The sequence below is a fragment of the Delphinapterus leucas genome, chromosome 10, assembly GCF_059928025.1.
Source record: "Delphinapterus leucas isolate spDelLeu-1000000601 "Yukka" chromosome 10, BTC_Dleu_Yukka2, whole genome shotgun sequence".
Lineage (NCBI taxonomy): Eukaryota > Metazoa > Chordata > Mammalia > Artiodactyla > Monodontidae > Delphinapterus > Delphinapterus leucas.
The window spans coordinates 36771291-36797500 of record NC_143138.1 but is presented as its reverse complement, the minus strand read 5'-3'; the positions used below and the strand labels follow the sequence as shown (position 1 = coordinate 36797500).

General features: G+C 48.7%; 1 protein-coding gene across 7 annotated transcripts in view; it reads right to left on the bottom strand.

Annotated features, from left to right (window-relative positions):
• BTBD9 (BTB domain containing 9) overlaps positions 1–26210 on the bottom strand; it is a 413720-nt gene that overhangs the window by 14830 nt on the left and 372680 nt on the right. For all 7 annotated transcript variants that reach the window (XR_016394453.1, XM_022581804.3, XM_089917977.1 and 4 more), the window contains one exon: positions 8407–8485. Coding sequence is in view for 5 of the 7 variants with exons in the window: in XM_022581804.3 (XP_022437512.1) it covers positions 8407–8485 (79 nt within the window). In the remaining 2 variants the exon portion in view is untranslated. Of the gene's footprint in view, positions 1–8406; positions 8486–26210 lie in introns of those variants that run through there.

The following is a 26210-nucleotide window of genomic DNA, read 5'->3' as shown; positions in this document are numbered from 1 at the left end:
TTGCCTTTCATTAGAGGGATTCCCTGAGCACTTTGTTCAATGTGTCTTCAAGGTTTTTAAAAGCAGAGAAGCCTCTGCTAATTTTCCCAAGTTGGGCTAAGAGTCCAGCGTGAACTGTAGCAGAAATCAGGAAAATTTAATAAATGTTGATCAATGACTCTACCTTGCCTTTCTGGTTTCTCCTGAGTAATTTTCACAGATTGCTTTCATGCCAACCAATACAAATAGGATTTGAGCCAAGCTTTCAACTTACATTTACATCTTTATAAAATAGATACCTACCTCTCAATGATATCTGCCCAGAAGTCAGACACAGAGACGTGGCTTCTGAGTTATACACCCTGAAGACCTCCTCTCTCCTTTCGCAATGTGTGGTGTGGCAGCGTCACACACACCCTCAGCAAACATTAACTGAGCCTGATGACAATGACAATTACATCTTCTTACACTCATCTCAGGAACAAGTTATGAGTCCATCTTTAGATTGTAGAGATGTTTTATTTTTGTTCCTTTAAAAATGAAGACCAAGTGTTTCTAACAAAACACTGCAATTTAAAACCAAAGTTTCATGTACGTACATCTGTACAGCCCAAAACATGGTTTTCAGTTAAGGAACCCATTTCATAGGGAGACACTTCCAGTTTGTGAGCAACAACTTTTCAGCATTGTTTAGGGGTGACAGAATAACCCCATAGTTTTGCACAAGTATTTATGCCTACTAGGTATGGGAGTAAGCTTCTTGGTGACACTGCTTATATACGGTTAACAGTTTTTTTAACTTTCCAATGTCACTTTCCCATCTTCACATAGGCCAGGGCACTCACAAATAACTGGAACTCCACTGCTTGGAAGTTTCTGGAAAACAGCCTTTCCAAAACATATCACAGGGACTTCCCTGGTGGTCCAATGGTTAAGACTCCGTGCTTCCACTACAGGGAGCACAGGTTCAACCCCTGGCTGGGGAACTAAGATCATAAGATCCCACATGCCATACGGCCAAAGGAAAAAAAAAAAAAAGAAAGAAAACACATCACCCCAGGCAGTCCCAGAACTCCCGACCACCGATTTTTATGTGTGCATACTCAAGAGCTCCAGGGAGCGATTCACTCTCTTGTCTTAATTAATTTGGCCCTAGAGTGGTAGAGGTATCTTTTTATTTTTGAAAAACTAAAGCAAAAAAGGAGAAATATTCTAGTTCCCAGGTAGAACCGGGAGACATGGCCTTACCAGGGCTCCTGCTCTCCCCGCAAGGCCGCGCGGGTGGCCCCACTGCTCTGGGCAGCTTTTCACTTCATCCAGGTGACATGTCTGCTTTGTCTCGAAGGCTTCCAGCTGCAGGGAGACTGCAGGCCTGACTCACCGCTGGCTCTGCAGCAGGACATGGCTGGACATCATCCTCACCAGCTGGCGTCTCTATCCATCCTGCTGCCCGGCAGCCCCCAGGCCTCACCTGCTCAGGTGCTGTGTGCACCTCCTCCCAGGCTGGTTGTTTGGTGCAGAATTACTGCTGCTCCACTACAACAGGCATAAGGCTTGTGGAGTGTCTGGAACAAAGACGTGCTCCCTGTTGTGTCACTTTCCCTCTCTTTTTCCAATAAAATCTTTCCTAATAGACATTTAAGTATAAAGATGCCTATAAAATATGCCTTTTTATAATTGTGCTATAAATTAAATATTTTTCTGCTTTTTTTCTGTCTCACTGGGAAGGAACCTTTAAGATCTAGTTCACTCTCCTTATTTTAAAGACAAGTGTCCTGAGAGCCAGGGAGGTGAAGTGACTTGCTGGGGGTCACACAGCTGGTTGGGCATGAGGCTGGCACCAGTGCCAAGGTCTCCTGGTCCACACTGGACAAGGCCCCTCCCTTCCTTCCACCCACTTCTCTCTCCTCCTGAGCTCATTCCCTACCTCCCCACCCTGTGCATTATGGCTGTGTCTCAGACGACATCCTCTGGAGGATACTGCCGGGGAGGGAATCTTTGGGGATTCAGACAGGGAATGACCAGACCTGGGGGGGGGGGCCTGGGAAATAACTGTCACGGGGCCAGGAAGGAGCTTTTTTTTTTTTTTTAAGCAGAGTCTGTTTCCTTCTTTTTGTTTTTTCTTCACTAGAGCTACATGTTGCTATGGGAACAAGGATGGCACAGGGAGCCCAGAGCCACTCACCGGCTGACAGTGCCCGTAAATAAATTCTGCCTCACTCCAGGCTTGGCGCTGAGTGGTCCTGGAGGGCAGCTCAAGCAGCCACTTACAGACTCTCCATCCTGCTCGTGCCAGCGGTGCAGACCCTCCAGCGGCAAGCTCCCTGGAGCTCATGGAGGGATCTGCACTCCCCGCCCTCCCAAGCCCGCCATGGCACAGCCTCATCCCTGTCTGCCCATCAGGATGACCTGATCCACTTTTCAGATGCCAAAACCCCTCCTCAGGACCATCCCCGTCAGCCGCCACTGCTCCGCTCACTCCATCACTCGGCCTCCACCAGTGCTGCTCCTCGCAGCATCCCCCCACCCCCACTCCAGGTGAAGGCGTCTTCTCGTGGGTTGACTTCTGTCAGGCGCTGAAGCTGCAACGCCCCCCAGGGAAGGGCCCTGCCTGGGTTTCTCTCCTGGTTCCAGCCCGGCTGGTGCACGAAGCCTGCCCGCAGGGACCGTCTGCTCCCCAGCGCCTGACTCGACGACCTGGCCCGGGCAGAGCTGGGCTCATTTCTGAAGCTTTACCATTTGTTATGCCTTTTGGGGAGACAGAGCAGCCTGGATGTTAAGTGCCAACTGCCTGGATTCAAACCCTGGCTCTGCCACTCACCAGGCATGACTGTGTGCGAGTCACTGAACATCGCTCAGCTTTGGTTTCCTCGTCAATTTATCCCTTTTGCTTAAACCAGAACATTTTTATTGTGAAAACCATGCACTAAAAGGTGCATGAAATACAAATGTATAGCTTGCTGAATAACTATATAGTCAACACCAGCCGTGTACACCACACGCAGGTCAAGAACCAGAAAAACCGCTGGCGCAATGTGGTCCCTTCCTGATCCAAGCCTCCCTGCTGGAGACCCACAGTCTGGCTTTCATAATAATCATTTCTTTTCTGTGTACACAACCTCAGATGTTACAGCTTAGTTTTGCCTGTTTTTGACGTTTGTATGAACATAATCCTACTACACGGATTCTTCTGTACTGGCTTCTGTCCTTCAACATGCTGTAATGTTCATCCCTGTGGATCGCGGGGAGGAGAAGTTGTTTCACTAAATCTTTCCCTTTATTTGGCTGCCTGATGGGGAGAGGGAGAGATGGACGGACAGACCGAACGATTCATCTGCTCACTCAGGCAGCAGGTACTCTCTGCTCACATGCGCCAGGTCCAGGCTAAGGCTAGGATACAAGACCACGTAGCCTGTCTCCGCAGCTACATAAATTCAATACGTAAATGGAGACCTGAGAGCTGCCGACAGACTGTCGACCCCATGCTCACTCTCTATTACTGACTAGGCAAAGGCTTTCCCGTGGGTCTTTCCATACTGCAGAAAGTTAGCTTTTCCTACAAGTCCTTTCTAACCCCCGGAGCTGCTTGTGCCCCTGAGGTCTCTGCCTCCTAAAAAAATCACTCCAGAACCTGCTCTCCAGCCCAGGTTTCATCAGAGCCATAAGAAGAAACAGGCGTAACTTGTATTTCTTTTAATAGACTGATGGATTGTCGTAGGTCCACAGACAGACCTCATTCGGACCCAGCCTGACCTCCTTAAGGACAAAGCAGTGTGCCTTTGCGGCTTTGCTGTGGTTAACTAGTGAAATGAAAATGAAGGGTGTGTGAGGGGAGCTGCATCAGAACTAGCAGGGCTGCTGCACGGCACGAGTGGAAACTTCAGATCCACCAGGACCTGAAGGTGGTCCTACTGACAAGGCCACGTCCAACGTCCTTCAGACAGGAGAGCCTTAGAAAGGGAAGCAATGCCTCCTCTCGAGTAGCTCGGAGTCAAGTAGCAGTTGAGGCAGGTGGGCTGGAATGACCTCGAGGTTGCACTGGTGACTGAGACCAAGAGAAAGTGATGGAGGAAACAGCCAAGGAGACCTTTTTGGCTACAGGCACTGGGAAGATTCAGATGAATGAAAACAACTGAAGGAGAGCAGGACGGAGCGGGCACTCGCTGAAAGACAAACTGACACGTGCCTGCCATCTAGTGCTAAGTGTGAGAGGAAGACAGAGGAAAGAAGCCTGTGAAAGGGCGCAGAGGGAGGATGGTATCCAAGGGCAGAGCAGAGAAACGTGAGAAGCACGCCGCAGGGAGGATTACAGAGCAGGGAGGAGGAGCAGGATGACAAACTCGCTGGCAGGCAATGAAAGGAGGATGTTCTAAGAAGTTAAGATAACTGACAAGGAAGCACTGAGTACACAAGGCGCAGGAGGTCACTGAAGCAAGTGGTGGAGTCTTTGGGAGGTAAACATTAGGGGAATTTATTGACAGAAGTCGTAAACGTAGCTAAAAAATGAAATGAATTCATCGCCGTGGTGCTCACAAAGGAAAATGAGAGACAGATGCCAGGAGCAGACACGCACTTCCCAGAGGACAGGGATGAAATGCTGAGGAAATCAGAAGCGTGCCCAAACAGGTGATCAAGAAATCTGAACGTCCGCAGCCCTCCTCGGCCGCGTCACCTGAGAGCTGGCCCTGACCTGATCCGGGTGGGGATCAGCGTGCAGCACAGATGCCGAGCCTGATGCGGGAAGGCCTGGCCGGCTACGGCAAGACAAACATGTGCCCGTGTCGGGCAAGAATTCCCCATCAGTTTTAGCTCTGGACACCTCTGCTATCCTGCTAGCAGCTGGGGTGTCTGGAGGTGGGGGCACTTCCTGAGCCGCCGGCAGCTCTGGCCACAGACACAGGCCACTTTCCACCTGCTGCGCATCTCTGCCGAACGCTCTCAACTCTCAGGAGCTCCAAGCTGCGCTTCCCCACCGTGTCCTGCGCGGAACCCCCTCTCCGGGCGGGGCAGTGCCTGCAGAAACCAGTCTTACCTGGGAGACGTGGCACATTTCTCTTTCCGCTGTCCACAAAGACCATCTAACCTTCCCATGCTAGAAACCAATTCCATCTATGCTTCTTGAAATTCGCACACAGTCTTTGGGCTGGTAACATTTGGCATCTAAAGGGAAAGAGGTCCTGGCTCTGACTAAACCAAGGCCACTGATGTCACTCAGCAAACAAGCAGGGCCAGACTGAGGAACCCCTGCCTCGGCTCCACTGTGAGGAAGAGGCTCCCTGACCGCTGTCTTCTCATGACTCGGTTCTGGCTCCATGGGACTCGGGACCAGGGTTGTCCTGGACCCCCGCCTGCCTTCCCCGGCCGTCGGCTCCATCACAGTTCTCAGGCCTGGCCTCCCCAGGAGTCCTGCCCGACCGACCCCAGTCACCCTCCTTCCCTCACACCTCTGACCTTTGCCCCACATCCTTGCCCTTCTCTAAGAATGGGGATATGACGCCCAGAACCCAGTGTGCTGCAGTAAAGAACGTTCTCTTTGAGGGTTCACTACATCCTTGGTGCTCTGTGAAATTCAACTCTTGTGCCTTCTTGTTTGTTCTGAGAATGACAGTTTATGGATCTTGCCTTATGATCCTGGTCACTGTTTATTTTATGATTTGAGATGTTCCCAGGTTGGCAACACTACACTGAGGCTTTTTTTCTTGATCAATAACCCACTCAGTAAGGCAGCTGAGCAAGTTGCTCATCAGCCAAATGTGACGGGTCACCCATTAATTAGTGACCTAAGTCAACCCACGCTAACTGGCTGGTCCAGTCAAGTAGCTGGGGCTCCCTGCACAGATATTTTTGTAAACTCATCAGGGAGAGGGGATCTTGCACTCCAGCTTTAGAGTTCTGTAAGGGGAAGTTACTTTTCATCTGATCTCTGAGGTGATGGGCTTGGGGCTGAGGGCTGGAAAAAGACTCTGACCAGACTTGCTCCGGTGCTTCTCAGCCTTCTCTGAGTTAAGAATTCCTTCTGTTGTAAATGATAATTACAGATTCCCATTTAGGAATTAAAGAAAAAAATTTGTCTTTTTTTTAATGCATTATATAAGAAACAAGTGACTGCAAATAAAAATATTTAATTTTAGCTTCATATACTATTATGTAAAGATAAATTCAAATTGTTTTCCAATTTAGTAAGTAATACATACATAATTAATTTAAGTGGTAAGAAAAATCGAGATTTATTGGCAAAATTTAACAACTATGATGTTTGGTTTGGGGCTCAAATATATATTAAAATGCAGATTCAAATTTACTTTTGTTCCATCATCAAAAAAAAGAAAAAAGTGTTTTTATGACCTGATGTTTAGAATTCTTTAATTTTATGCTTTAAAAAAATCAGTTGCTTTACTTTTGTAATTTTCAGGTTTGTTTTGAAATGAAGAGGTAAGAAAAAGTTTCAGGCTTCTGTTTATAAGCTCTCCTCTGCAAGAAACACATTGTGGGCGTGTATCATTTTTATTCTAAATAAATACAAAGGCAAAATGAATATAAATTATCACAATATTTGCACTTCTTAAAATACTTTTTGAAGTGCCAGAAGCACCTTGATGTGCCCTGGAGAATTCTGAGTTGACAAACATAATGCATGAATCCAGGGCCAGCTGCATGATGTGTGAGGCTCAGTGCAAAATGAAAATGTAGAGCTTCTTGTTCAAAAAGGCAGGAAAAAAGCTTCTCCTTTGCTCCCACAGTGTCTCTCCTGACGTGTCCTGGGGTTTTCATTTGCTTTTTGATGCTGCGCTCGCTCGGGCTCAGGCTTGGGGGAGAGCCTTAGGTCAGGGCAGGCGCTCACGGCACCCTGGGCCCTATCCTGGGACTCGCACGTGAGACTCACACTAGATCCTGACTCTCCCCACAAGCGTGCGAGGCCCCCACTGGGAGTGGCGGGTGGCAGTGGCCACAGGGCAGGCTGAGGAGGGGGAGGCTGAGCAAGTCCATGCTCCAGGGGTCAGGGGGTGGGTGGCTGAGAACCTGTCCCAGGAAGGTGAGGAGGGGCAGGGCTGGCCTGCAGGTCAGCCGAGGCTCGGGGCCCTGGTGGGCACTCCACTGTCCCACGGGGGCTTCCCTTATAAAAGAAAATTCAAAGGTAAAATTGCCAAGACTATCAAGAGGGTGCTAGAGAGCATTAAACCCTAAGCTCTGAGCCCCCTTCTGGATACGGAGCCCCACGCCACGGCCCTGGTCACACACCCAGGAAGCCGGTCCTGTACAGATCTGAGAAAGTTCACGTTAAGATGAAATTGCAGGACGGTTACTACTTTTATGCCTTGCATTTACTACCTCGAGTTTCAACCTTACTGTTCCTTATGACTGCGGTCTTTAACCAGCGGTCAGGCCTTCAGGGGTGCACGCTCAGCACATCTGACTGTAAAAGCACCAGCTTGATGAGCACCTGCCGGACTCCAACCCACCAGCACCGGCGCTCACTCTATGCCCACCTGAGAAACAGAAAGGCTAAGTAATAATTAACTTACGGGTTGATTATTTTGCACTCAAAATGGAAACAGATGTCCTTCTCACCTTAAACGGTGTGAGTGGACCCTGAGGTGCCTCTGTGAGCCCAGCGGGGATCCACGCTGCTGAGGGGGGCAGTCCCGGCGTGCCTGGCGCGGCCCTGGGCTGCGCTGGCGGTCCTGGTACAAGCACTCGAAGCGCCCTCCCCTCACGCTCTCGACTCACTGCGGGCACTGTCCTCTCCTCTCTGATCTGGAGGAACCCGTGCACTTCTCCAGAGAAAAACAGCGCGTTTGAGGCCCAGGAACCTCACCTGCCTGCTGCCCTGACCGCAGGAGCCCAAAGTGGGGAGAATAACCTGCCCACTCTTCCCTCGTGAAATCCAAAGGTGACGGAACATCCACAAACAGTGCAGCCCAATGGAATGGCTGCTGCCCCGGGATCTAGGCCTGGGCCTAGGTGAGGAACAGGCCAGGGAGGAAGAGGCTCACCCGAGAACACTTATGTGCAGGCTGGCACAGGACCGGGGGGCCGGACAGAAGGAACCAGCAACTGTGCGCCTCAGCTGCCCCGCGGGGCTGGGGCTCCTTGCACACCATGCTCAGAGGGCCCAGGGACCACTGAGACAGCTGACGTCTGGGAGGGCGGAGGGCTCTGAGGACAGGGCGTTTGACCTCTCCAGGTCTCTGCAGAGTGGCTGGTAGGCGGAAGCAAAGCCGCAGGAGCAGGCTTCCATTCGCTGGTGAAGAGCTACCCAGAAATGGTAACGACGTCCCCACCGTGCAAGAGCAGGACTTTCTCCTGTCCCAAGCTGAACAACAGGACATTAGCGGGTGGAACAAACAGCTCCACTTAACTCAGGATGTGGCATTTACCTGTACACCAGGAAATATCACCGTGTCTTTCAGGAAAGGGGACCCTTACCTCATTTGCTGTGTTGTGTGTTCCAACGATTCGAATGAAGGAGGCCGGCCGTCTTTCAAAAGTTACTGATTGCCAGGACCTGTGAGGAGAAGCACAAGCATTGCCTGGTTAGACCACCCAGTTGACCCTGCTGACAGCACGGGGCCAGCAGAGCCCAGTGCGTGGACGGGGAGGGCCTCCTGCGCCGTAGGTGGGCGGGGACAGGGCTCCACCCACTGTGGGGAGACGGGCAGGAGCACACGGTGTTCCCTACAATCTCATCAAAGAAGGCGCCCTGCCCTTCTGCGAAGGCGACGGGATTCTCATAAAGCTCGACATAAGCGTGAAGGGCAGACTGCGTACACGTAGTGACAAGAGTGTGGCCGAACAGAGGAGTGACCAAGGCTGGTGGAGTTCATGAAGTAACAGGGCCACGATGGGGCTGCCTTCAGAGGGCTGTGGGCTGAATGGATGCGTCCAGGTGGGCGCAGTGACTTCGCTGGGGAGCCCTGGGAGGAGGAGCTGAGGCAGGGCAAGGGGAGGACAGGGCTGGGCGGCACTCGCTGCAGTGTGAGCCCCAGGCTCCTGTCTGAACCCCTCACCCCACCCCCTGCGAGTGGCGGCACCTGGGGAAGAAGAGGCAGTTTCTCCATAGGCCTCCCTCCAGCCCTCCTTTTCCCACTTCCAAATATGCCCCCCCAAACAGTTTATTCTCTGGACCAGCCAGTCTCCGGTTGGGCTCAAAAGCAGCCCCGCTATTTTAAAAGCCATTCCTCAAGGATCAGCAGGGGCTGGGCCAGTTCATTTAAAGCCCAGCCGAGCGGGCCCCAAGCCGCCCCTGGGAGGAGGCAGTCTGCTCCCGGTTTACTGCCCCGTTCATCAGAACACACGGGGAGCTCAGCATCCACAGCTGCAAACCAGGAATACTTTCATAAGAAATGTGAGGAGTTCACAGTTGTTGCATCCCTCCTCTGTCCACACAGTGGAAGTGCCAGCTGCTGGGAAGCTGTTTCCTGTAATTGTCTAATTACCAAGTAATGCTACTAAAGAAAATACATGTATTTGCGGTTTGTTTTCCCCCCTTTGCTTTCAGGTGTTCCATCTTCTCTCTCCCTGTGAGCCTCCCACTGAGACTGATTCACTGCTGCCTGGACACCAGGCCCCTTAAGGTCATTAAAAAGTCGTTACCATCCTGTGTGCAAAGTCTGTGCCTCCAGAAGCATGTTTCTGGAACAGCATAAGAAAAATCACTCTTTGTAAAAAGGCTATTATTCATACATGAAGGTGATGCCATCTGACCATCCCCAAGGCCTGCACTCCTGGCCCATTTTCTCTGTGTTTTGCTCCCAGACCCATGCAGCTCCCTTGGAAAGCCGGTGGGCCTATGAGGAAGGCCCTGTGGGGCTTCAACTCTGGGCCTGGGCTCGCTCCCACAGGCCTCGGGGTCGCTTCTGAGCTAAGCAGGGTAACTGAGCACAGATCTGCCTCCTTCCTCTGGCAGGTCAGGGGAAGCTGGGGTCCACAATGCGAGGGCATCAGAGTCCCATCCCTGCTGCTAATGCAAGAGGCAGCACGCACCAAAGCTGGTCCACCCTGCTCCTCAGACCACCCCTCCAGGAAAGGGAAACAGAACTCGGGCAAGTTACCTCAGACGGTGACAACTATTAGGTTCAGCCAGTTTCACAAAAAGGACTGGGGTAGAGAAGGGGGCGGGAGTGGAGCAGACAGCGTGAAGACTTTTCTTCTTAGATTTCTAGTCCTATGCTAATCCAAAAAATCGCCCGGCGCTTCTGGACGTGAAGGTATAACTTGACTCTCGTAAGCTCATGGTACTTGACAACATGCTCAGGGCTCTGAGAGTGCAGACAGGCCCCTAATCATTCCCTCTGTGGAAGACCCCTCCTCCCTCCGCAGTGTGGAGTGGAGGCCAAGGCCCTGAAGGAAGTGAGGGTTCGCCGTGAGTCATCCTGGGCAGAGCCGGGCCTGAACCCCAGTCTCCCTTTCCTCACCATGGCCCCCTCGGCTCCCATCTCCTGCCCCAGCCTCCGCGGCGGGCCTGGGCTGGCACCACCGGCCCCCACCTCTGCTGGGGGAAGCAGGGCTGGCAGGGCAGCAGCCTGAGAAGGAGGGAGCATTTGTGGAGTAATAAGATCAGAAGGCTTCAATTTAATACCAATCCTCCATTACCCTGCATTAATATCTAATCACATTAGAGTTCATTTTCACTAACACAGCCCGAGAGTTGAACAGACGATTTCATTTTCAGCAAACTGGATAACAACCCCAGGACCAAAATACGAGTAGGAAGGGAAGCTGGTGAGGATGAGATAATGAGCATCTCTCCCTCCAAAATATCAGATTCCACTTCCCCTGAACTTTTTCAAAACAACTTTCAGTGCTGCCCAGTGGGGAAAGGATAAGGCAGCATCAGGACACTGTCACATCGGAGCCGCATTTGTAATCAGGGTGCAACCTTGAGGAGGGTTCACGCTTCACGGGGCCAGGACCCATCACCACCACTTAGTCTACACAAAAGCTTGACTGCCATTTTTATTGAGCTTACAGAGAGCTGTATAAATATTCCTACTTGCCCAGGACTCGGAATCTCTTTAGTAGGCAACACTCCCAGGAAGACAACAGAACAACAGGGGTGTAGCACCACTCAGCTCTGAGCCAACACCGGGTGCCGGGAGGACGTGTCTGAACAGGAACAATGGGTGTCAAAAAATACGTGCGGGTCTTTGCTCTGAGCACCCACCCCAAACAGAAAAACCTACACGGGACTGAAGTCCCAACTCCGGCACTTGCCATCTCTCCAGCTGACAAATCACGCCCGCTTCCTGAGCTGTAGTTTCTTCATTTGTCCAATGCTGACAGAAATAATACCACTCCCTTGGTTACAAAAATGCATCTAGAATGAGGTCCTGATTATGTTAAACTGTAAATACCTATACACACACGCATTCAAAGAGGGATGTCTACAAGAATGTTTGCCAAAATGTTTGGATGGAAGAATTTTAAGAGACATTAATTGTACTTTTGTACTTTTCTGTCTTGTTTGAGTTTGGTAGAATGTACATGAAAGCATTAGAAAAAGTACCTATCTTGCCTACCACCCAAGGCTTTAACACAGATCGTGTGACACGAAGCAAATGAAAATGCCAGCACTGTATTATTACGTAGAATATTTCCAGTTGAGAGGATCACTGGGGGACAGTCAAGACAGCAGGTTTTATTCATGGCCTTTCATGAACTAGAGGTAGGATTGGCAAAGTGGTTGACAGCATGGGCTCTGGAGCCAGGCTCCTGGGTTTGAATTTTTACCAGCTCTGTGACCTTAGGCAAGCTGCTTAACCTTTCTGGGCTTTAGTCTCCTCTCTGTAAAATGAGGATAATAAAAATACCTATCTAAATTTTTGGTGTGTGAAGATTAAATACATTAACAAATGTAAACCACCTAGAACAGTGCTGGCATACACTAGGCTCTAAGAAAAATAGCTGATATTGGTATTACTACTGTAATTACCAGCCAGCCATGTGAACCTGGACGAGACACACTGTTTCCCTGGGCCCCACCTGTGAGTCACTGAGTTTGATGGCGTATGATTTAGTGACTACTGCAGAGGTTCCCACCACCCTCCCATCAGCACCCATTTCCTGGAGGCAGACAAGGTAGCTGGGCTTTGAAGGAATTAAACACGCATTTGTTGAATACATTCTTGAGGTTGGTACCTGCTGGGTGTTATGGGAAACATGCAAGATGTAGTGCTTGCCCTAAAGAAGCTTAGGATCTCTCTGGGGACATAAGCTATCCTTCCATGAACTAGCCAGAGAACAATGCAAACAGTACTGTGGTCCCAACTTATAAACTGGTAGTGTTCCAAAACACCCCTGGTAATTGGCTATTTGAAGCCTGGAAGCAATTTTTTCAGAGAAATAAAGCTATACATTTTGATTGAGTTACCCGGCCCACCCATAAAACTCAATTTAACCCATAATGAGGCTGAAATACTATGTATATGAAGTTTAAAAATGGAAGGAAAAAATGTTGTTGTTGCCATAGTAGTAATTAAACAAGCCAGAAAAACAAGTGATTTAAAACAATCTCTCTAAAGCTACTGCTTGAGGAATGAGGATTAAATACTGTAATGCATATAAAATCCTAGGGCTGCAGCTGAAATATGGTAGGTGGTCTGTTTATAAGGAGAGTGAAAAAGTGGGCCAAGAACTGTCCTTCTAAAAGCCTATTCGGCCTGCAGACCACCGTGTGGTTTACAGAGTGCTTCACAATCGCTGTGAACATGCTACTCATGAAAACATACATGCTTGTAAATTTTGTTTACTATTCTGGGAGGAGATATGCTGAATTCAGGATAGTGCTTGTCTCTCAGGAGAGGGTGAGGACTGGGGTTTGCTGATGGGGAACAAAGGATACTTCAACACCAACTGGAATGTTTTATTTCTTTGATTAAAATAAAAAGACCAAGTGTATGTGAAAAATATTAACCACAGTCAATTCTGGGGATGAGTATGTGAGTAATGTTGTAATACTCTTCATTCTTTTCTGCATTTTAAACACTTCTTAAAATAAATAAAAAGAAAGAAAGAGAAGAAAGGGATTAAAATGGTGTCTGTGTTTATGTCAGGGGAAAGGTGGAGTCAGTCCCTCGGTGGGGCTGGGGGTTTGCCGGTGGGGGAGGCAGGGGGTCGCCAGGTCCCAGGACAGCGGAGTCTTTGTCCGAAGCAAGCAGAGGACAGGAGAGCTGCCTGGTTGGGGAGGAGGGTGCGGCTGCCCTCTGTGAGTACAGGGCTTGTGAGAGTGGCTCTGGGTGATGAGAGCACCACACAGGCCCTAAGGGCTCAGCTGAGAAGGGCTTCCCATCCTAAGCCACATCCTGCCTTCTCTGGGGATCCTGCAGATCCTATGGCAAGGTCTTTTCAGCTCTGAAAAATTACGTGACTTTGCTGCCTACGCTATAAAGGGAAAGCAAATGTCAGACTTTTTCTGCAGCACACGTGGTGGACACCAGGGAGATGGCCAGGAGTGTCTGGCCAGGGCCAGACTGGCAGTTAAACATAGCAAATTGAACACATGGGTTAAGCTTTGCTCCCTCCACTAAAAGGGCAGTAAGAAAATTTAATGTATGTTTCATATCAAATATATGTGCTACAATGCACACACACAAACACAAAACAAGCACAAAGAAAGCATGAGGAGATGTCACCATCTTTCTCTGCCAGCACCTCAGAGAGAAACACACAGGAAGCAAGCGAATTCACACTGCAGACTCTTGAGTCACCAGCTACTTCTGAAGGTGGGGGGCAGGCAGGGGGCTGGCTGAAAACAGGTAAAAGGAGCAGATGGACTCCTCAACCTCCCTCTCCTTCTTCCTGCACAGCGGGGATGAGCCCTTTTCCACCTCGGCAGAGACAGGGATTTCACTCTGGAGTCTTTGAACAGAGAGGGTCTAGACTCTGGGACACCATGCACAGCAGAGGGTGGGACCCTGCAGGGGCTGAGAGCGAGGAATACATGGAAGTGAATATCCCAGATGGCAAGACTTCCAGCCCCCTTCCCTCCCTCGGCTTTCAGGCCACAGTGATCCAGGCTTAACCCCCAGGCAGGGGACTGGAGGATCCCTCTGAGACTCAGAGCAGCCCAAGAGGAAAGACCTAGAGATACTGATCTACCTTCCTCCTCTCTGTCCCTTCATTCTTCCTTCTGTAAATATTTATCAAGTGCTTAATGAAGAAGGCCCTATTTTAGACTCTGCCCTCAAGTAGCTTACCTTATAGTGAGAGAGAGAGACAAATAAAAGAAACAAATATATCAGAGTTAAAGAAGGACTATGGAGAAAAATAAAGCAATGTAAGTAAACTGAGAGGGTCACGCCTCTTTAGATAATGTATTTAAGGAAGTTCTCCGGTAAAGTAACAACTGAGCTAAGACCTACATGATGGATGAAATGGCCGTGCAGAGCTGAAGCGCATTTCCATGAGAAGGAACCTAAGGTGGCCGGTGTGCTGGATCTGAATGAGTGGGCAGAAGTCTCTCTCCCAATGAAACGCCTAAGCCCTGTCTGATAACCTTGAATGAAGTCCACAAGCCCGCCCACACTCAAAAAGCTTTCTGCCTGCTTTCTCAGTGCCTAACGCTTAATGGTAAACAACCAGTCAAAGATCACCAAAGGCTCTAACATGAAAGATAGAGACCAAACGCAAATAGAAAAGAAAAATATCTCAAAGGATATAGATATAGTTCAGTAAGCAGAATAAAACTTCAGGGAAACTTATATTACCACCAGAAAGATAAAAGAAAACAGTATCACACCCTTGAAATAAGAATAAAATACGTGAAAAAGAAATATTTGGACAACAAGAAAGCGCTCTTGTAAATTAAAACTATGGGGCTTCCCTGGTGGCACAGTGGTTAAGAATCTGCCTGCCAATGCAGGGGACATGCGTTCGAGCCCCGGTCCAGGAAGATCCCACATGCTGCGGAGCAACTAAGCCCGCGCGCCTAGAGCCTGTGCTCTGCAACAAGAGAAGCCACAGCAATGAGAAGTCCACACACCGCAACAAAGAGTAGCCCCTGCTCGTTGCAACTAGAGAAAGCCCGTGCACAGCAACGAAGACCCAACGCAGCCAAAAATAAATAAATAAAATAAATTTATATATATAAAAAAACTATGAATTGAAATAAGTAATTCAACAATATAGTTAGAAGCTTAAGTTGAGGAAATTTCCTAGAAGGTCAAACAAAATGACAAAGATAGAAAATAAAAGAAAAAGGATAAGAGAATGAGATGATCAAACCAAGAGGTCCACTATCCAATTAGCAGATGTTCCAGAAAAAAAGAGCAGAAAAGACATGAGCTATCAAATGTAAAAGTCACACAAGAAATTTTCCCAGATATGAAGGACGTAAGTTTCTAAGTTACAGGCCACTGAGTGGCCACCACAATGAATGAGAAAGCAAAGCATATTATTGAGAAACTTTAGAAGATCTAAATGCTTCTGGAGGGGACCTTCTGTCTAGAAGGTCAGCACAAAGATGTGGGAACCAGAATCACATGAGATTTTTCAAAAGCTTTAGCTTAGATGTGCTCTGAGCACGGGAACAAGGCAGTAGCATTGTTTGAACAGCAAGAGAACAGAAACAACCTAAACGCTCATCACTTGGGACTGGTTAAGTAAATTATGGTACGTCTCTATCCCATGAAAGACTGTGCAGCTGGAGAGACAGGGAGGGAGAATTTCTAGAGATATCCAAGGTGTAGAAAAAGTTGTATTAAAAAATGGGGAAAATACACACATTTTTATATGTTTACACATTATCATCTCTGGAGGAAGGGGTGGGTGGGAAGGAGACATTTCACTATCTATAGTTTTACATTTTTAAACCATATTAAATATACTTTCTTTGAATGTATTGTCGTTTCAAAATATTTTTTAGAATTTTAAAGAGAAAAAAGGAAAGCAGTTGCCTCTGGAGAGTGGGGTCTGGGGTGAAAAAGGGTGAAGCAGGGGGTTGTTGCTTTTTTGTTATAAGCCTTGTGCTCCTACTTGACTTTGAAAGCTGAACATGTATATTTTTGATAAAAATTTAAAAGTTCAAAAGTTTAAAAACAAAACAATAAAAAACAGAGCCAAGAAAGGGAGAGAAGCCTGTGGTGACGAGGAATGGCAAGGATACGTGTGGAGCGTTTTATTTACAACCTTTGGGTGCAGGGCTAGAAGGAAAACGTGAACCTTCAGAAAAGATTCTCGAAAAGGGAGGAAATATTAAAGGCTGTCAACTGAGCGTACGCAGTGGCGGTGGTGCCTCCTCCCAGCCGTGTGGCACTGAGCAGGGCCGGGTGCTGAAGGTCTTGAGTGAGCTTCCAGGTCTGCCTGGCCTGAAGACCCTCTGACGGATCTTTATGAACTCACCTCTTGCGCTGGCCCCCCAGCTGCCTGCCGTCCCTCTGTCCCTCTGAGCACGCTGTTCTTCGTCTGCCTTGCTGCTGCCGTGGGCCAAGGACCACACTCATCTCTTTAATCACATCTGAAGATGCTCCGTGGACCAGCCACGTGAGGGAGAGTGCGTCTTCCATGACGTGGTGAGGTGGGGACCCTTACATTGTAACAGCCTTAAAACTGGGCCCTGCACGCACTCTGGCTGGCTCCCAGCCTAGCACATACCGCAACCCGCTCACTTGCTCAGATCTCTGGTGCCAGGCTACGCTGAAGCCTTCCTTGGTGCAGGCCTCAGCAACCAATCTGGCACCTGGGAGTTAATTCTTTTGTCTAGCAGCATGCTTAACTGGATTTTATAGCCAACTCACTGCCCCGACTTACAGGGAATTCTGGGCTCGTGCCATTCACTGTCTGTCCCTCCATTCCACAGCTATTTATTGAGAGCCTTCTATGTGCCAGGCTTAGGAAAAACGGTGCCAAGTTCGTCTAACCTGACTGCAGCCCTGAGGTGGCAGGGAAACAGCTTGTCAGGAGCCACCGGGATTAGTGATCATTTAGTCATATGCTGATCAGCCAAATGCTTACTGAGATCAAGGGTCATGCAGGGAAGGCTCACAGACATACTTTGCTGGTTTACTGAGTATTTTTTAAAAACTTAAGTTAGCTGCCACTTACAAATTAGAAGATTTCACATAAAAATACAAATTTCTGGTTTCTCTTGAAAACGAGATGATCTGGCATCCTGGGTCGTCTTGAGAGAACACTGGCTAGTTCCGAAGTAAAGGTGATGGACTCAGCCCCTCCAGCCTGTGGCGTCTCCCTCATGCCCAGGAGCCTGCCCTAGCCTGCCTCGCACATCACCCACCCGGCCCAGGAGGTGGCCAGGTTTCCACCCAGCCTTAGACAGAGCTCAGGCAGTGTTAAATGGAGAGAATTAAATTTCTAACTCTTATATAGGAATCCCAGAAAACTCAACACTTTGGGGATCTAGCAACAGAACTGATACACAAATTATGTTTCAGTTTTAAAAAAAAAAAAAAAATCTATCTATCGTCTTACACCGATCTCTTCTTTGCCTTGAAACAGGCAGAGCTGGGGTTCATGGAAAGACACTCCAGCCCTCACAGTTCCCAGTACCTGCTGCCTGCTTCCCGTGACTAGCTTAACGGAAGTCGGGTCCTAGCTGGACCAGCGGGTTCTCAATCCTGGGTGCACATCAGAGTAACCTATGGAGCTTCTAAACCTTCCACCTCCCAGGCCACACCCCAGGCCAATTAAAGCTCAGACTCTCTGGGGGTGGGCCCCGCCTGAGTCTCATCTGAACTCCTCAGGTCATGGTGAGTTTTCAGCCTTGGTGGAGCCCCTCCTCAGGCTGGGGTGGCTGGTGGGGAGCAGTTTGCTAGGACGACGCATGTCATCTTCTGTCCTAATTATATAGGCCAGATCAGCCTTCCCCTAGCTTCCTCCTGCCCCTGGGATTTCTGGACCTAGGGGGGTGCTTTTTACACTTTCTGACCAAGAGGGATTTCAGGCCTCTCTGGTGAATGCACTTGCATTTACTGCTCCAACCTGAGCCAGTCTTGGCTTTACCTTCCCTGCTCATAGCCTAATTTTCCCTTTTAGAGAAGTTTCCTTTCAAAAAGAAGGTCGGGACCCTCCTGCCAGCTCCTCCTAAGAGTTGAGCTGAACGCTTCTAACTCTGTGGCACCTACAGAAAGGTATGTGTCCTGGGACCTCTGTGGAGTGTTTGAAAGAGAGTGTGGGGGAGACAGACGAGAGGGGGCTGTTTCCATACTGCACATTTAGCTCATCCCCCCATCCCCAAGCTCCCTGCTCCCACTCTCTACCATAGAGCTCTCCTTGATCCCCTAAGGGGGTGCAGTAATTGATGATTAGCATTCCAAAGCTTGGCTTACATCCTGCGAGCCCGTCATATTTAATTACATTTTAACTATATTCGTCTTCGATAATAGCACGAACATAATTTAGATAATTATCTCTCTCTCTCTTATTCTCTGACTCTGTCTCACTTAGAGCTCCTGCAACAAAAATCGCTTTCTCGGCTCAAACACATAAACAGACTCTGGGGCCAAGTGCTTTTCTCTCTCTCTCACAAGCAGCTGTTCTAGAAACACAATGGTTTTGAGTATCATGCAGAAAAAAAGAAAATTCATGTTTCCTTCTGCCTCTGTATTCATGTTTGTACATAGCTGGTGCTGGGAGTTGCTGTGTATTTCTGTGTGTATGCACACGCGCGCGCGCACACACACACACACACACACACACACCCGCATCTGGGCAAGAGCTTTTGTGTGGTGTAGAAACTGGGGAGGCCTTGTCAATCCAATTAGTGTCTATAAAGCACCCTCTTGGTCTGGCATTTCTTTCTTACAAGGTTTAATGGTTTCCCTCGCAAATTTAAACTCTGTTGAAACTTTTAAATGTCTGGTAAGTCTTTTGAAGAGATGCATTCTTTCTAATAGGGTTTCTGTCACACTTGGACCTTATAATTAATGACTCTTACCCTTGCCTATTATCTGCCTTCTCCAGGAGATGGTCAGGAGGAGAGAGGAAGCTGGGGCTCTTCCAAGGGAACGTGTGTGTGTCTTACCACAGAGTCAGGAGTCCCTACAGACCCTCCCAAACACCAGCTGGGTCACCTGCCATCCAAGTTCTTGGCCTAACAGCGCCCCTCCTCTTCCCCCTCAGGGCAAAAGGTATTCTTCAGCAGCCTTTGGTCACTGGTTTTTCTGATGAAGCTGACCAATACAGCTGAGCTTTTTAGGTACAAAGATGTTATGCTACAAAGTTCACACCTCTAAGGAGATTTATGAACATATAAAGGGAATAAGAAATAGGTTCAGAAATAGCTACTATCCAAGATAACCTTGCTCAAAATGTAGAGATCTAGAGCCTGAAAGAATTTCAACAAACCAATTCACAAGACACAGTGTGGAGATTGGGAGGTCCTCACCCACAAATTCTCCACGTTCTGTCCATTTCTCTGGAGTTCTAGAAGGCTCCAAAAATAAGGATTTTGTATAAAAAGTTCACTTTGGCTCAGCTTTGTCTGATATTGAAGGATTAGCCATCATCTCCTTCAGACAAAACTCATTACTCATATGGCTCTAGGTCCACATCACAAACAAAAATCTTGTTCTTCCTCTGAAGAACCACCAAGTTGTCCCTGCACTGGGGGGACTGGCGGGAAGAGGCTGAACAGGGCTGTGTTTGTGAGTTAACAAGGGCACTCTTGCTGCCACTTGCGAGAGGCCAAAAGTCCCCGCTGTCCCTGGAAATAAACACTCAGAGCAGACTTCAGGAGCCAGGCAGTGTCTAGACCAACCTTTTGCCATCCTTGGGCTGAGTCCACCAACGGCCCCTCTGGTGTGATGTGGTCCACTAGTGGCTGATGAACAGAAGGGAAATCAGCAAGATGCCCATTCTGGTCACTGAGTAGTAACTCTCGGCACACAGACGAACGAGAAGCCGGTCAACGTGGTAGCCAGGAGAGGCTGTGGAGTGCTGTCCTTGGTGGTGGTAAAGAGGTGCACAGATGTGGCCCTCCCTTGGAGGTGAGGAGAGCAGAAGAGCAAGGGCTCTTCATGCAGCTGAGGTTTCACATGTTGTGACGTTCCTTTCCGTAACAGACTGGACCAAGCTGAGCCAGGCCTCTGGTGGGGCTCAGGGGGCTTGAGAAGGGGTGAGGGAGGACTCGCCTCTCTTCCCTTGTGGCCCTGAACAGGCTCCAAATACCTTGATTTGCTCCACGTTGTTCGTTAGGGATATTCCTTCGTTTGATCTCTCGGTGTCCAGCTCAGGCACTTGGAAATTTTGCTGAAATTTTCATGGAATACAATCACCACCTGGGTCTACGTCTCCACTGAAAGGATGGGGGAGCTGGCGGCTCGGCCGCACTGTCTGCCAGCAGGTAGCTCTGGGGGCTGGTAGGGAGGGCAGATCCAGTTGGCTTTCCCCGGCAAGCACAAGGCTCAACGGAAGTGTTGACTCAATGACGTGAGTGGCTCTCGCTCCGAGAGGCTTGCTTCCTCCAGGGCAGCGCCGCCTCCACATCTCCCCCAGAACCCTCCCTCCCTGACGTGCGCACTGGAAACATGAGGCCCAGGCGTGGGCAGGAGCCAATTCTCAAATGTTAAGAATTTGGCAATTTCATTTCCTAGTGTCTTAAATACCGAAAGGACTTAGAACACAATTAGGACTAAATGCCCCCTGAATTTCACGTTTAATAAAAAAGCCTGCCTTTATGGAAATCCATGCCAAAAGCCTGTGCAGAACAAAGCCCAGCCCTGACCTCAGCAGCCCACAACACTACACATGGCTAAGCCAGCCAGCGGCCTCCAGAAGGACCACCAGGCATTCTCTGAGTCAAACCTGACGAATTTCATACCTAAAAATTACACTAAGCCCCTGCAGGGAGTCCAGATCTGATGACATGCCAAATTTGTTCAGCACCTCACACTGGGGAGATGTTCAGTAAAAACTTAAAAATAGACTCTCCCTCTCCAGCCAGTAAAGGGCCTGATATTTGCAACTGAACAGGTAAGATATTGGGGGCACTGGGGATAGCTTTAGAAATCTCCAGCATACAAAAAAAAAATGTTTCTTTATGATGAAAACTATCGCTCTTACCACGGAGCCGCCCAAGATTAGCCTAGAGCCATTTAATGCACTGAAATCTCTGTGAGTTCTGTAATGAAGAGGTGACAGGTGTTCGTGGCAGGCCCCATAAAGGCCTTTTCTGGAATTTGCATAGGCTGCCACAGTCAACACAATTAAAGCAAGACAGTGAATGACCCGCAAGCAGATGTAAGGCAGTACGTCCATGTGACAGCCTTTCTTCTGGGACATTTTCTGATGGTAAAAAAGTTGAACTGAAAAAAAAAATCATCTTTCTCTTTTCCAGCACTTTCTTGATTAAAAAGTCACCGCCACCTTCACCTGTTGGTGACTTTCTGGATCCAGCCTTTGTTGGCCTAGACTTCTCTTAAGACTTAGAAGAGGCACATGTTCTCTTGCAGGCCCCTTGCTCTCCAGGGCTGGTTCCAAGTCATTCTCCGACCCCTTCCCCGGATTCTTGCTGTACGCTGGCCTAGACCCAGGCAAGAATGAACTTCCTCCGCGACCTTGCTCTGCTCCGCTCAGCACCTTCAGCCAGGCCTCCGGCCGGCATCATACTGATGCCATCTTAGAAAGAGGCAGCCGCTGCCTCCCGTGAACTCACAAAGCACGGTGGACAAGGAGACAGGACAGGAGATGACCAGGGCATGTGCTAAACACATAAATTGAATAATTTAGATAATTTATGACACTACAGTCAGATGCCAAGCCAGGTAGGAGGATTCAGCTGGGCAAGGGGAGAGGCTGGAGGTATGGCAGGCCAGGGGTTATCTTCAGATCCTTTCAATTAGGCACAGGAACAAAATCAGGGAGAAAGAAGCTGCACAGGAGGCACCTCGCTCTTTGTGACGAATCCTGACTCCCATCGAGCCAGCAACCTCAGAGATTCCCTTCTCATATTTTTTTTGTTTTAAATAAATTTTATTTATTTATTTATTTATGGCTGCATTGGATCTTTGTCGCTGAGCGCAGGCTTTCTCTAGTTGTGGAGAGCAGGGGCTACTCTTTGTTGCGGTGCGCGGGCTTCTCATTGCGGTGGCTTCTCTTGCTGCGGAGCATAGGCTCTAGGTGCGTGGGCTTCAGTAGTTGTGGCTCGCAGGCCCAGAAGTTGTGGCTTGTGGGCTCTAGAGTGCAGGCTCAGTAGTTGTGCTGCACGGGCTTACTTGCTCTGTGGCATGTGGGATCTTCCCGGACCAGGGTTCGAACCTGTGTTCCCTGCACTGGCAGGCGTATTCTTAACCACTGTGCCACCAGGGAAGCCCCCTCCCCATATTTTCTGAACCTAGGCTCTGTGTGTGTGTGTGTGTGTGTGTGTGTGTGTGTGTGTGTGTGTGTTTGCATGCTTAAGATTTGATGCAGTGTTTTTCTTAACATCTGCTTTGAATTCTGTTCATGCCCCCAAGGCTAAGACATCAAACAATGACTTCTTTACTACTTCATAGTACACAAGCAACCATGAGACACAAAAATATGGCTTCCTTTCAGGATGTGTTTCAATCTACCCCTAGTTATTCACCGTGCTAGTCTCCTGCCCTGAGGGTTTTGCAGAGTTGAAGCCAGATGCCAAGAAGTCAAACTGCATTCAATGAGATTAAAAGTTATCCTTGGCACGTGGCAATCTCCTGCCATGAAATACTGTTAAGACCATTGCTGAAGCTAAATCAGCTTATTTTTCTGTATTATTTCTTGGGGAGGAAGGCTGCTGAGTGAAGGCGATGGGTGAGAAAACTAACCAGTAACTCTTTCTGATTCCACTGTCAGGCTTTAAATTCAGATAGATGAGCTATTAATCTCAGAAAGCCGGCAGTGAATGTGTGTAATAAATTTGTCATCATTTTATGTATAAACTCTCGGTCATGAGGGCTTACTGTCTGGCAGTTCACCTTTTCTGTGATATTTTCTATTCCTTGTGTTTTGGAGCAGCTTAGAAAGAATATCCTTTGTGTTCCTGGAGATTGGAACATAAAAAGCTCTCTGAGTGATGGAGATGTACAGGCAGGCTTCATGTCTGCCCCTGGGCTTGCTAGGCAAACAGTTTAGTGATGCTCGAGTGAACAGCACCCGGGGACAGGAATCACTCGTCCAGGCCCAGGAGCACGCTCATCCCCCCAACAGCTGCTAACGAAGGCCCTGTTAGTGCTGGATGACGTCGCACACGCCCATCGGCTTTCTGTCAAAGACTGTCGAATAGAGCTGTTGGTAATCACAGCTGGCAAGTGGTTTAGTCAATATTTTTGAAAAGTTCAGCCAAGTGTGTGAAAGCACAAAGTGGATTTTCCTAAAGTTGCTAGATGATTTTTGCTCATCTCCCTGCTTTGTTATGGCTCTGCCCCCATCAGGATCTCTCTGGTGCCCTGCTGAGCAGTCCTGAAGGGCTGTGGGGTATGAGATGCTGAAATGGATGAAATTTCAGCTGTTTTGTCATTCAGCTGTTTTGTTTTGTTTTGTTTTTCCCCATCAAGTCAGCAGAACTCTAGATCTGAAAATCTGTACTGAGAAGCCTTTAAACTAGAGATTAACAACAACCAAAAACCCTCCTAATACCACTGCCATTAATAACAATTCCAACCTTCGCCTAGATACTGACCTGAGGAGGAGACCCCTCAGTATCAATTTTAAGGCTTTGGGAAGGATACCTATATTTTCACCCTTCACTCCTTGAAGGACCATTGCTCTATTCTATAACTGAAGATGACAAATGTCCTTTTGGAACCATTTCTTCTGTATGTGGCAGAATTAAGAATGCAACTGTGACACTGCACCACCTGTGGACTCAGTGCACGTCATGGGTGATAGCTGTACCTCTGGGAGATCCATCTTCGCTTTTGTGGTTTTCTTATCTCCAATTTAATAACCTCTGTTGGAAAGATCATGACTCCCAATTTTGAGTCAAAATGTCCCGTTAGCAAGGCGATCTGGGACCCAGAAGACTGGTACAGGCTCTGCAGAATGCTTCTGAGAGCCCCTGGTTGGGACCCCTTCTCATAGCAAGTGAGTCTGGTTAGATGCACTAGTGTGCATTCCACAGAAATGCAGGATTTGGGAAACATAGGTTCCCTCTGAAGATCTAGATGTTGGGACTCCCAAGTCTGGGTCCACATGTGTAGTAGCTGGTTTATGTGCCATATTCCTAAACTCTATTATTTCCCTCCAGCACAGGAGTGCTTAGCAGCTGGCAAATTCTGAAGAATTTGCCACGGCAGTGAAATTCTCACCGGTCCTCATAACAGCAGTACACAATGACCTGTGCGGTAGCTGTCACTAGCACCTTCACAGTCAGTGAAGAGTAGAGCAACTACCTCCTGGAGAGAACAAAGGTGATGCTCTAGTCCATAAGAGGTGCGTCCATAGTGATTCTGATGTGCTATCCCGGGGTCTCCAACCTGAGCACCTCAGCATTGCCTGGAGGGTGTGCTGGCACAGGCCACTGGCACCCACCCCCCAAGTTTCTGATTCAGTAGGTCTGGGGTGAGGCCTGAGTATCTTCATTTCTAACACATTCCCAGGTGATGCTTACAGCCTGGGCACCACACTCTGAGACCCACTGCTCTACTCTATAACAAAGAGGATGAGCTTATGTTCCACCAGGTAGGAAGCAGCAAGTCGGAAAAGTCTAGGGAGGTTTTAGAATAAGGGAACCAGGAAGACTTAGGAAGATAATTTTAGTGGCAGTGAGGATGGGGGATTGAAATGGAGGTGATACTGTGGGCAGGAAGGTTCCAAATTCAGCTTTCAAAAGTACTCCATAGATACCTTGGTTAGGTGGAGATGTCTGCTGGCCAGGGATTACCTATGGGAGAGGAGCTGGGGTGAAGCAGGAACTCCACCAGACAGGAGCCACAGTGTCAGGGTCTGGGTCCAGGTTCTGCCACTCACTAGCTGTATGGCCTTGGGTGAATCACTTGCTCTCTGGAGTCTTTGCTGTCACACCTGGAGAACACCTATCCTGCAGGTAGTCAGGAAAGTTAAATGAGGCAGAGGCTGGAAGAACACTCTATAAACTGTCACTGTAAGTGTCAGATATCCTCTGGGGCCACTAGCTGTGTCCATGACCAATTTCCTGCCTGCTGCAGCAGCCCCCGACCCTCCCTTACCTGTGGATTCTACCCGGGCCCTGGCCCAACCTTACCCCCAGTGAGCGGGAACACAGGAAGTCACTCAGCTGTTAGGTGAGCCCTACTATGGGTCCTGCTCTCGTGTACCTGGATCCTAGAAGTCGGCTCTCACTTCATTCCTGGTCATTCAAAAACCATGTCATACCCCTGGTTCCAGAAATTATTCTATACTCAAGTCTATGCCTACCCCCTCCAGGGTCAGCAAACTCTCACTGTAAAGAGGCAGATAGTAAATATTTTAGACCACACAGCTCCCTGTCACATATTCTTCTTTATTCTTTACAGCCCTTTTAAAATGTAAAAACTGTTCTTAACTTAGCGGCCATATAAAAACAGGCTACGGCCTGAATTTGGCCCCAACTGCTGCTCTATCCAAACCTTTCACTCCCTAAAGTCCTACAGTCGTGCCCTAACCTTTCTAGCCCTCCTAGGGCCACAGTCTGTTTCTGAACCCCAGTTTCCAAGGCTGGGTCCCTGCTGCCACTTGCCTGGGACACTCCCTAAGCTGTGCTATTTGCCTTTGGTCTAGAACAACCCCCTGGACCTGCTGACTTCCCCGAGGATTGTTTATCCTGACTTTCACCCCCTCCTATTACAGAGACCTTCCCAAATATCCTGTTCCATCGAAGTACGTTGGGCCCATGTCCACGTCTGGAAGTTCCTGGTCTAAACTGTCTACCACCAATTGCCTGGGCTCTAACCCTTAGACTGAGAGTGACCACGGACAGAAGCTCACAAAAAGGACAGCCACGCTGAAGCTATGCCTGGGCAACTTTATAAAGGAAACACTCACTGTGATCCCGACATCATCTTGACTTAATTTTTTCTTTTATAAATTTATTTATTTATTTATCTTTGGCTGCATTGGGTCTTTGTTGCTGCATGCGGTCTTTCTCTAGATGCGGTGAGTGGGGGCTACTCTTCGTTGCGGTGCGCAGGCTTCTCATTGTGGTGGCTTCTCTTGTTGGCGGAGCACAGGCTCTAGGCACGCAGGCTTCAGTAATTGTGGCACGAGGGCTCAGTGGTTGTGGTTCTCGGGCTCTAGAGAGCAGGCTCAGTAGTTGTGGCACACGGGCTTAGTTGCTCCACAGCATGTGGGACCTTCCCAGACCA